Source organism: Antedon bifida, chromosome 2 (assembly GCF_963402885.1).
Source record: "Antedon bifida chromosome 2, ecAntBifi1.1, whole genome shotgun sequence".
Taxonomy (NCBI): Eukaryota; Metazoa; Echinodermata; class Crinoidea; order Comatulida; family Antedonidae; genus Antedon; species Antedon bifida.
In genome coordinates this window covers 31,538,952-31,551,801 of record NC_136227.1, presented here as the reverse complement: position 1 = coordinate 31,551,801, position 12,850 = coordinate 31,538,952, and the positions used below count along the sequence as shown (strand labels likewise).

General features: G+C 30.5%; 1 protein-coding gene across 7 annotated transcripts in view; it reads right to left on the bottom strand.

Annotated features, from left to right (window-relative positions):
- LOC144834590 (peripheral-type benzodiazepine receptor-associated protein 1-like) overlaps window positions 1–12,850 on the bottom strand; it is a 114,786-nt gene that overhangs the window by 21,711 nt on the left and 80,225 nt on the right. For 2 of the 7 annotated variants that reach the window (XM_078689445.1, XM_078689450.1), the window contains exons 13-17: window positions 11,694–11,954; window positions 7,484–7,545; window positions 6,499–6,684; window positions 5,374–5,449; window positions 922–1,074 (exon numbers count right to left, since the gene is read on the bottom strand). In XM_078689445.1, the coding sequence (XP_078545571.1) occupies window positions 922–1,074; window positions 5,374–5,449; window positions 6,499–6,684; window positions 7,484–7,545; window positions 11,694–11,954 (738 nt within the window). Of the gene's footprint in view, window positions 1–921; window positions 1,075–2,766; window positions 2,818–4,869; window positions 4,897–5,373; window positions 5,450–6,498; window positions 6,685–7,483; window positions 7,546–11,693; window positions 11,955–12,850 lie in introns of all 7 variants that reach the window. The other 5 variants (XM_078689446.1, XM_078689448.1, XM_078689447.1 and 2 more) reach the window with 5 other exon arrangements.

Sequence of the window (12,850 nt, the reverse complement as noted above, 5' to 3'; positions counted from 1 at the left end):
GACTCATGTTATTGAACATATATTGTAAAAAAGGCCACTTTAAATGGAATGTTTAATTTATCTTCTTTCATTAACTTTAATACATACAAAAGCATAAGCTATTTACAATCATTAGCTAATAATCTGAAAATTTAAAAGGATTTAGAAGGCTGAGTCTTTTGTAAATTAAAATTGAAAATTTAAAAGGATTTAAATTTGACTTCACACTTGGTAAAAGCATTAGGTAATATATATTTTAATTTGAGTTTATATAGATTTCAGTAAAATATAGTTTAGTATTTAGAATATGATATAATTATAGAATGATTTTATAGAGGATATGGCCAACTTTAATAAAATAAATATGATATGTTGGGTAAGTTCTCTTTAAATCTTTTTAAACTGTGAACTACAAACATGGTATAATATTTATCTAGTAAAATTATTTAATTATAATTTACTGTTATTTCTATAAGGATGATCTTAACATTTTTTTAGTACATTAAGGGGCTAAAAAATAAAATAATCAGGATAGAAATATATCAAATAATAAGAAATACCCTAAATGTAGAACACTAATTCACCAAAAAAAAGAATGCTTTTATAAAGTATAAGATATTTCTTTTCTTCTAAATTGGTAAAATCCGAATAAATTGCAATATTGCAAAGAAAAACAGAAGTGATAAAAAAAAAACCTAAAATACCCTCCAAAAGGTTTTGTAAAGCAAGGAACTTCACTTACATCTTATATTATAGTTAGACCTTGTTTCCGTTTAGAAATTCTTTCATTTAAATCGAAAAAAATACTAACACAGTCATTAGTAAAAGTAGAAAATTAAAGATAAAGAGAATTTTATGAAGATATAAAAAGGTGAAATTCCTTGTTTTACAGACATTGAGAATAAAGTTTAAAAAATGACAATATCCTGGTGTGTAAAAAACCTTTTAAAGATTCTCGAGTCGCAAGTTGCGGGTAACTCGAGAGGGAGTCCTTCTCCATAACGTGAAAACTCATTAGAGAATCTCGGTCAAAATCGTCCTCGAGGGAATCACTAAGAGAATCATGCACGATTCCTTGGAATTCTAATAAAGGATCTATTGTAATATAAATAGAGATGGAATTAAATAATTAAATTAGATATTTTCTTAACAATAATTTCTTCTCATCTGTGATGATGATATTTAGGTTAAAGAATTAGAACAAGAGGGGAAAAAGAAGGGAATTAGAAAGTAAACTAAACAAGATGTAATTTAATTTAAACTTTGTAAATACCAAAGGTAATTATAATGCACATACTTCTACAATTTGATTTATACAATAAGTACACATACTTTAAAAATTAACTTAAACAATTTTTTTTTTCTAATCTTTATTATAAAACAGTAGCAATGTTAATGTTTTGCTATAATAATAAATTTGATGAAATATACAGTGTTAAATAAATGTATCAAATGTTTTAAACTAAACATCTATGGATATGACAATGAATGAGCTTCAAAGGAACAAGTTTACAATTCAATGTTTCAAAATAAACGTATTAGGCCCAATGAAGCATCCTTTATGGCTGTCCCCCGAATAGGAGCCACAATGTGACAAACATATTAATAATGGACCACAATGGAAATAAGTTTGCCGTCTCGGTAGAAATAAAATAAATAAAAATGTCCCTATTTTGATGCATTTGCTGATGCTGAGATGTTGACTAAACTGTGTGTGAGTAATTCTGTTATGATGTAAGCTATCAAATCAGTATATGAACATTCCCCTATGTTTTTGAATGTGGAGATTTGCTATAAAAACTCTTGAGGAAAATGAACTCTAAAACATGGTGAGTTCTACATGTCATGATGGAGTGCTGTATATATGTCATTGGATTATGATTATAAAATTGTATTAATGCCAGACTACAACATTACAAGACACAAATCTAAAGTCTACTAAATGCACTACATCTAAACAACATGGGTATCAACTACAGGTCATTGCAGCAAAGTACAGTATTTATTAAGGGGACAACTACTGTACAAAGTTGTCCCCTTAATGGAGGTTTCTACTATTCATATAGAAAATGATGTAATTTCAATTGTGATGAGAATATTGGTATAACTTAAAGATTGTCCCCCAAAAACATGAAAAATGAAGATTAATTAAATCCAACTTTGAATAGGTAATTTTGTAGTTTTAATAAAGTTAATCACTTCCGTAGAAAAAAAACAAAAAAAATAATGTTTTCACTTATAAAATAACATAATAAATGGTTAAATTCAACCAAAAATCCATTGGTTTGCAGCTAATTTGACTATTTTTTGCTTTAAATTACATTTTTTCAGGTAAATATATTTTGTTTAAATCCAATTTTTGGTCAAACTATTATGTGACATTAAAATGGCATATTCAATAAAAAAAAAAAAAAAATTATTTTTCAGAGGGACAATACATAAATTAGATTATTGCATCATATAAGGTGATACAACTATACAAAGTCATATCCCCCAACAATTTATTCTTTAAAAAAAAGTACTATTAAATGATCGTTAAATAGTATGTATTATTGCACATCATGTGACCAACAATATTCTAATAAAATGACAAGAAAGTTGTTATATAAGAGGTGATACTGTAGCAGATAATTTAAAATGGATACACATAGCGCAAGCATTCAGACAGATGATAAACTATATCGCAGGATGATCGCAGGGTGATCACAGGCAAAAGGGCTATGCATGGATTCAACAACAAAACAAATGAGGTTAGTTTCTATAGCTACTGTGTGTTAGTCTCCTCACCTTCAGACCCTTGCGAATGATTCGTATTCACTAACATAGGAACAGCACCATCTATAGAGTCAAGCATTACAGAAAAGCTATCATACTATCAAATGCAATATTTTAGTCAACCTCATATTAAAATCATGCTTAAATCATTTTTAGAATAGAATATTCAACAATAGGCTTAATGATTTGTATTGGTTTCTTTCAAAAATCAGATATTTATACAGAAATCCCAATTAAAGACATCCAGAAAAAATTATTGACCCAATTACTATACATGTATTATTATATAAAGGATCAATTTTTTTTTTAAATGAAATTCTGGATCTCTGAATGAGGCAACACAAATTACCCTCAATACATTAGGCTTATTGTTAACCATTAATAAATTAGGTTATTGTTGCATGATCAAAGTAAAATCAACATGCAATGTGCAAATGAAATTAAAACATTAGTGAAAATACAGCTGAGTGGTTGTGTGAGTTTATTGGACAAACGTGTAACAAAAGCAAAAATAAATTGATTAAAACAGATTTGTAATAATTAAATGATACTAAATTATAATGTGTCCAGCACACAAATCAGGGTTGAATCAATTTAGCATCCCTTAATGAACTAATGATAATGATGATATGCAACATCATTTTAATTAAATAATTGATTTTAAAAGCATTTTTGGGCATTCAATTAGAAGTTTTTCACAATTTAATAACAATGAAAATGTGTGAAATAATCATAAAAATAAACCTTCTCAACCTATGTTAGTATCCCAATATGCAATGGCATAACAGAGGGTGCAAAGGCCCATTTGTTTAGCTTTCCAAAGGCTGCTCATGCCATGGGCTCTGGGTTTAGCCACTGCCAATATGTTACCATTAATATATAATGATTAAATTATGCAACCAAAAGAAGGTATCATAACCAAGTTAATACACTAAACTATTGTTATATAAATTAATGTTAAAATCAAATTAAACACTATTTTTTATCTTAAAAATAACTAAAAATAAATAAAATTCAGAATAGAGATTTTACTATTATAGATTAAATATATTTTGCACAAAAAAACTTGAGGCATGTATTCTTACGTATTGTTACTTATCCTACTCAAAATTAAATTATATTATTATATATATATATAATTATATTTAGCTAGAGAATGTTTATTCAATAAAATAATAAAATAATTCAATGATGGTGACAATGATGGTGACAATGATGATGGCAATGATGACAATGATGGTGACAATGATGATGACAATGATGATGACAATGGTGGTGACAATTGACAATGGTGGTGACAATGATGGTGACAATGATGATGAAAATGATGATGACAATGATGGTGACAATGATGGTGACAATGATGATGACAATGGTGGCAACAATGATGGTGACAATAATGATGAAAATGCTAGTGACAATGATGGTGACAATGGTGGTAACAATGATGATGACAATGATGGTGACAATGATGGTAAGACTTACATACACTGAACATTAACACATAAACAGAGAAGTGAATGTGTAGGAGAAGTGTGTAGGATTAAATATATGACAAATTTCACAACAAATCTTTTGATACAAAGAGCATTTTACTGGAATGTTGCATAATAATGTTATGTGTATTGTGCCATGGAAAATGAACAAGTCATAACAACTCATAGCAGAAGACGAAAAAGTCTTGAATTTTGACCTTCATAGAAATTACGATGAAAACAAAAAATCAAAACTTCCATAAATGTTACCAAAATAATATCAATCATAATGGGCAATACATTTGGTTAATGTTGTTAAGTAATCGAGGTTGCTCTTTTCACATTTTTTGAAATTATATTATGACATGCATTAAAAGAAAAACAATTTCGAAAGGTTATTGTTGAATTTCAAAGATTTTGTCGTAAAAAAATTCTAAAACCAACTAATTCGTCACCTGTGCCAAAAGTCCAAGATGAATTAGTTTGACATTTAATGAACAAAAATAACATTTGTTTAAGTGAGGTTGAATTAAATGGATTGGTTCGTTTTTCATGCACTAGATGCTATGAGCATGGTTGAGCGATTAGCATCAATGTGCAGACTAGACTTCAAAATACAGACTCATTCACAAACATTTACCTGGATTGTCAAGCAAATCTTTGGCGTCTGGACAGAGACAAGTCACACGACAAAAAAATATTGTAAATAAAAATCAACACAATAACATAGAGTTTATGAAACAGGGTTAAACATTGGGGACATTTTTAGTTGCAAAAAAAATGAAAAAGATAAATAAAAAATAACTGAGTATTAATAAATAATTTTTCAATATTTAAAAGCATGCGAATTTAATTGGTATAATATTATAAATAAATGGTATATATTTCTACAATATTAATAATATTTAACATTGGAAAAATTAACAATTTTGTGTTTAAAAAAATAGGAACAACTGGTAATATATGATAATGCTACTTAAAATATTAAAAATATGGATAGGAAATTGTATTTTAATTGCCACTAAATAAACATACAATATTTCTTGCGGAGGGGAAATAGGAAAAATAGTAATATATAACCCACAGGCGTTAAAGTTTTTGTTTGGTTTCGTAAATTAAATGGTAGATTGTCTATGAAGCTTACCAGCGATTCTCTCAATAAAGTTTCCTGGCACCAGGCCGCGTTCTCCGCTCATCAGCTCACCCTCATAAAAACCATCCTGAAACAATAATAAATAGCTCTGTCAAAAATAGTGTGATGTGCCCAAATATGGTAGTGCTATGACATCATCATGTCTATATATGGGCACATCACATAGTGTGGACAGAGCTTTATGTAAAAAAAAACATTATGTGTTTTAAACTAGCATAAAGTATTTACGTGAACATTTTTGATAGCAAAGTTTTTGGACTCCGGATTTTGCGATCTTTAAACAGTTTATATATAGGTCTTTATTGTAAGCAGGATTGGAAAATGTTGAGGAGTTACTATATTATAAACAGTTAAAAATTTAATGGGATGACTTCAATTCTAAATCTCAACCCTAGTTCCAGACATGCCAAGTTGAGAACTGAGATGCTGCCTCAAACCTGTAACTTGTCAGTTTTGCAATTTATCCAAATTAAAGCCTGTGTCAAAAAAGATTAGTTTTTGTTTGGCTAATGGTTGAAATCCGAAATTCAGGTTAAAAAGTAACAAGATTAACACACATAAAGCTTACTTTAATATATAGGCTATTTATATTGACATAGAAAATAGGTTGATTGAGAAGCTACTGCCCAAGGGACCTCATTGCTAATAGTCCAAAGGTCTAAGTAAATTAAATTTGATCTTCATAGAAGAAAAATTGTAAATGCTTTATTTTCAGCTGATAATGAAACATACTGTATTGTGGCTTGCTTATATCTTCCATAAATATTTAGAACACTGTATTAACAGATATTTTAATAAAACTGATAAAAAATGACCAATATTAAGGGATTTATAGTATAACATCTATGAAGTGGACAACTTCAGGAGAAAATGAAGTGTAGGGGTCCACTAAATATGGGTGGGTCATAGTGTCAACAAATATATTGCCCTTCAATCATTATACAGGAAAGTGTCCCCTTAATAGAGGTGTCTCCTAAAAAGAGGTTTCCCCTGAATAATGGTGTTCCAAAGGAGGAGAACTACAGGTACTGTAGGTTTTTGAATATGATCTACCCCCTACTCCATCCCATTTTGTTGCTTTTCTCTCTCCAGGACAAATAAAGTAGATCTAAATACCTCATCTGCATCTCCATATACATAGATGTATTCGCCCGCTTTGAGTGGAAGCTCTGAATCGGGATTCTCATTTGGCGAGTCAGAAGAGGGCGTGTAGTTGTAACGTGCAATGAAAACAGCGAGTTTGTTGATACTTGCGGATTGGAGACGTTGTAGCATTTTTACATCAACATCATCGGATTCAGTCTGTAGAAAGAGAAACGTTATCAATTTAGTATTTTAAAAATAATTTTGATATTGAAAATGTGTGTAGATGCTTTTATTGTAGAACGTAATTTTTAATTATTTTTTTTGGTTTTCTTTCTGTGCTCTGTTCTGGGTTGACCTGCATAGGTGTTTAGCACCTGTTTGGTCTTTCCTTGCCTTTTATATTTGTTCTGTCTTCTTTGTATTGTATATGGCAGAAAATTGAATAAATAAAATGATAACTTCCCTATACTGCCCACCGATTTAGGCGAATACATTTTAAAAAATACAGAGGCCTACAAGAAGGCCTACTTTTAAAGTAGTAGCTGTGTGTGACAGTGGCTGTGTTAACTAGTACACCGGGGTAACCCCACTACTCGTCTCAAAAGATGTACTAGGTTCTTTCATGGAGTAATTCAAATTTCTGTACACTGGAACTACGGTTTATAGTCCTTATCCAAGAAGACTCATTCTACCACCAGAACCATGGAGCGAGTGAGGTTCAAACCCTTGCCGATATTATGGCTATGGATTATGGTTCCACTGTCTTAACCGCTCAGCCACTCACTCATTTCTATCATGATCAACAATTATGGTGATGCATCAGACTCTACCTCATTGCGTTTCACAGAAGTTTAATGTCATGCAAATAAATAATTACGACTACAAAAAAACACAACCAACATAATAAACAAGAGGAGATAATATAAAGCAATATATTTACCATACATTGTATTGGTAATCTACCCTCGTCACATGCGTTACACATGACTAACTCGTGCAAAAATTCTCAACTTACCTTTCGGCTGCCAGTTCTCCTTGCTCGGTTGTCAGAAAGTAATGATCCACTTTTGGACAGATCTGAAATATTCAAAGACATAATACTATCATTAAAAACACATGGGGAAGATTACAACCTTTCTCTCAACCTACTTTTAACCATAAAAAAAATAACTGAAACATAAAAGAAAATACATTTTGCAAAAGTTTAATGTATGTTCTATAAAAGTTGTTTAAAAGAGCAGCAAACTTTATATACATTAATAATATTGTTCAAAGGTTTGCATGGGGATAGCACTAGTAAAGTTAGGTTTGCAGTACACTTTAGTGTTTAGAAAAGTATGGCTGAGAATGTCTTGATCATTCGGTTTTTATGCTACAATTCTGATTTGGATTGGTTGACACCCTGCCACTATGTCTACACTATCAAACTTTATGTGATGAAAAAATGTGATGTGCTCATATATGGACATGATGATGTTATATCACTACCATATTTGGGCATATCACTACCATATTTGGGCACATTTTGCCAAACTAGTTTGATAGTGTAGACAGAGCTTTACACTGTGCTACTTCATCTCCACTAGCCTAGCATTATCCAGAAGATGATTGTAATTTTAGCTAGCAACATCAAGACCTTCACACCCATAATTAAATTCTTTTTGGAAAAACATGGTGTACCGAAAACCTAACTTTACTACATTAATAACTAATTTTATAAGATAGGATAAATCGGTAAACAATATTAAGGTTTAAAAACCTTTAGAGACTGCAATACAGATCTAATGTAACAAGCATCCACTTAATACTATATTTAATTTTGTTGTAATACCATAATAGGACAAATTCCTGGAGACATGGACAAAGTCACAAAAGGAATTCTTTTGCAAATGTTTTTTTTTTTTTTTTTTTTTTTTTTAAACCATATTTAATGAGGGTGATCCATCCAGATATTGCTGATCATTAGGGACCCTCAGAGGTTCACAAGACAAACATGTACACAAGATGCTCTACATAAACAAAGTCTTATTACAAGTCTTTGGGAGTGGAGTAATTTGGTCCTTAGAAAAAATCCTGACATGTGACGGGACTTGAACCCAGGACCCTTAGAGTGGTAGCCAAGCATCATAACCACCAAGCCACAACTCCACATGTAATATACAGTATAAGCTAAAATGAACATAAAGTACGATCGCTATATTATTTGCCTGCAACCATGTTAATAGTAACATAGGAGATGGAATCAATTCAGAAATATAACTGTTTTGTTTTGTACAGTTATATAATAGAAAAGCTACTATTGTGTTAAAGATTATGATTGAAAATATTCCTCTGGTTTGAAGATACGATATTTTAAAAATATAGTCGTCACTCTGAAGAAAGTGCTTGTGAAGGGAACACTGAAACTGTCAGTCAGGTCAGTGACTAATTTTGGTTTGTCAAAATAGAAGTTTAAAATATATGTGTTAAAGATTGTTGGGATAAAAATGATTGAACCAATAGGAGGAATCTTAATTGGAAAGATAACCAATACACAAACAATAATGTTTCGAATAACAACGGCACAATTTTATTTCCTTCCACTACTCTATTATGCGAGCTAATTTACTTTCATTTTAATTGAAATTAAGTTCAGGTTTAATTGAGTTGTAGTAGTTCTAGCACACATGTTCTACAAGCTGTGAATTTAGAGCATGATGACGTCAAGGAAACCACTCTATTTCTACATGTAATCAAAATAGATGAAGCTAAGAGATGGAAAGACAAACAAAAACAAGTTGAAATTTTCTAGGATGATGAGAAATGGCCTATGAAGTGATAGATTTTACTTGATTGGCATATGATTATAAAGTGATAATAATGGTGATAATAAATGATGTTACAGTGATGAAGATTCTATATGATAATGATGCAATGATCTTGTCATAATATGTTATATAATGATGCTTTAATGATTTTTAATTGTCTACACATTTTACATATATGCATATATTTTCTTATAAATTTTAACCTTTTTAATGTAAAATGTTACGGTTTCAGCCTTTTGGCTATTTGTATCATTGATCGTCTGATTTTGGACAATAAATATACACGAATTATTATATTATTATTATAAGTATGTTATCTAATGATAATGATGCAATGATGTCATTAAATAAGTATTTCATGTAATGATAATGATAACTGATAATGATGTCATGACAATGATAATTATAGTACTATGATGATACTTAATATGCAAATTAATTTTTTATGAAGAGAGAAACGTCAACATTGACACAGTTTGAAATCGTATTTAAGCTCAAACGTGATAATATATGATGTGTTAGAACTGCGCAATCAATTATGTAAGACCATAAGTACATTAAAGATGTAGTATGTAGATTATTATTATAGAACGACGACGTGTCAACTGACAGTGAAAATAGCATGTTTGTCTCAGATAAATTTAGTAGAAGTAAACATTAGGAATCAGCTTTACGACTTGAGACCCATCTACATGTAAACTACCATGAATTAACAACATTAAACAAAAATCATATTTGTAAATGTGCAAACGTAATATGATAGATATTTATAGACAAACTGACACAAGCAAAAAAATAGTAATCCTTTCAGCTAAGAATATCTTTCCTAGTGTAATTTAAGAAAATATTTACGTAAACAATCTAAAATTCTAAAATAGACATATAAAATGTGGGTTTTATACTCATGTATACATAAATCTATAGATCAAATTGGGATATTAATTTTGAGGCAAAACTGGCAACTAAAATCTTGCTGGTAAGACATTTAAAGCTAAAATATCTTTATGATATAATTTAAGAAACTATTTGATATAAATAGCAACAGAATTTATGTATTAAATCAACTTTTATTACATTAAACAACATACTGATGGCAATAGGAGGTTAAAAAAATAGATAGACTAGTTGAGTTTATCCATACTTTATCTCTGCAACTCTTTTCACCACAACTCTCTATACTGCAACTCTCTTCACCACAACTCTCTATACTACAACTCTCTCTACTGCAACTCTCTCTATACTGCAACTCTCTATACTGCAACTCCCTCTACTGCAACTCTCTCTACTGCAACTCTCTTTATACTGCAACTCTCTTTATACTGCAACTCTCTATACTGCAACTCTCTCTACTGCAACTCTCTCTATACTGCAACTCTCTATACTGCAACTCTCTCTACTGCAACTCTCTCTATACTGCAACTCTCTATACTGCAACTCTCTCTACTGCAACTCTCTCTACTGCAAATCTCTCTATACTGCAACTCTCTATACCTTTACAACTTACATGTAAATGTGTAGTTGAACTTTAAATGTATACACCATTCTCATTCACTTTTAACACATATATAAATCATTATCATTCTAACTTTAAAAAATACACATTATTAATCAAATTAATTTTTAAATGCATTGAATGCTTGGTTAATAATCAAGTTAATAATGAAAATCATATTTATGTTTCTGTAATTATTCAATAAATTACGAAATAGTATCCCGGTGGAATAGCAATAATTAACACATTTAACTTGTCTAAGTTGTGACTAAAGCAAGATGCAATGATTTAATGTGTATTAAAGTTTAGTGAAGCGTGACTTGCTTCGGGTGCGTTACGGCAACAGGCATGCTCAGTGGATAGTAGCGTGATTCACACTTGAATGTTCAGAGTGAATATGTCAGAAATTAAAGATCAAAACGAGAAGATGATTATGTTTGTATTGTGATCTTTTAGTGATACTTATTGTCACTTTAAATGTATGTAATAGTTTTTAAAGAAAAACATTTTAGTTTTCTTTTGTAAAGTAGGCTGTTTTTATTAAAATAAAGTGATAAAATACTCAAATCAGAATTGACATTTAAAGGAATTCAAATGTTCGATATCACATTACAAGATCATTTTTTATACCATAATATTTTATATAAAATATCATGATACTCGAATATGCTGCTGGATGCTATGAAAGGAAGCATGATGTGAAATGAAGCATGACCTGCAATGAAGCATGACGTGCAATGAAGCATGGCATGCAATGAAGCATGACGTGCAATGAAGCATGATGTGCAGTGAAGCATGGCATGAAATGAACATCTCACTACAAAATGTGCAGTGAAACTTTGCGTGTAGTGCGACTCTAGTTGCAATGTGCATTGACGTATTGACGTATGCAACAAATAGATAGTGAACACCGTCTGTCGGCTAACCTTCCAAATTTTGAAACACCTCGTTGCTCATAGCTGAAGATGACGAAGAAATCTGCAACAAGTTTTCTGACTTTTCGGAGCGTACAGCCTGAGCACTCAGGCCATTGCTAAGGCTATGTATCAGGCCATCATCATCTGAGGTTACCTTCAATAGCGCCTCATAATACTGGGCTTCAAGGCCCTTTAGCCCAGCATCGATACTTTGACAACTCGACATTAGTTCTAAGCTAGCAGTCTCACTATCAGATTTGTCTGTGGACACTAACAAGCACGACAACATTTACGTGAACAAAGTGTTAAGCCTTGTCTACACTATCAAACTTTGTGTGATGTGCCCATATATGGACATGATGATGTCATATCACTACCATATTTAGGAATATCACTACCATATTTGGGCACATCACACTTTTTTTTTGTCAAACTAGTTTGATAGTGTAGACAGAGCGTTAGATGACAAAATATGCAAAAACGCTTTATAAAACATCAATGAATATTAATAGTACATAAAAAACAGTGACAAATATCAACAGTTAAGAACATTATTTATCTCTTTATAAAAGTGAATGATTAAACATTAAAAATATGTAAATCAAATTTAAATTAAGCTTTTAAATGTGTCTCTAAGTGTAGTTAATGCTCGGCCATCAATGGAGTTGTAATCTGGATGGTAATAACATTTACATAAAGTCATGTAAACAAAAATGTTTTAGGACGTAATGATGTTTGAATGTAAAGACTAGATTTTTACTCTTCTTTTATATACTTCTAGGATTCTTCTCAATTTGTGCAAAAAGGAGCATAAGAAAGATTAAAGTGATGTTTTGTGATTAAAGGATGTTTCATGCTTATATACATTAAAAAACTTGATGGAAGTAATTTAGGGAAAAAAGTATTAAGAAGGTAAAAGTCAGTGAATATGTATTGATGATAAGAAGAGATATATGCCAACAAAATACAATTCAAACATACAAATATATTATACAAAAACATGACATAGAAATTATCAATAATTAAGTTATACTATAAGAATATTGACATGTTTAAAATATTTATACCTAGTGCTAAGTTTCCGATTTTTGTTTTAACAAAAACTACTACTAGGTTTTTATTTACAATGCAAGATTTTTTTTAAATTAAAGTTTAGGTTTTAGAAG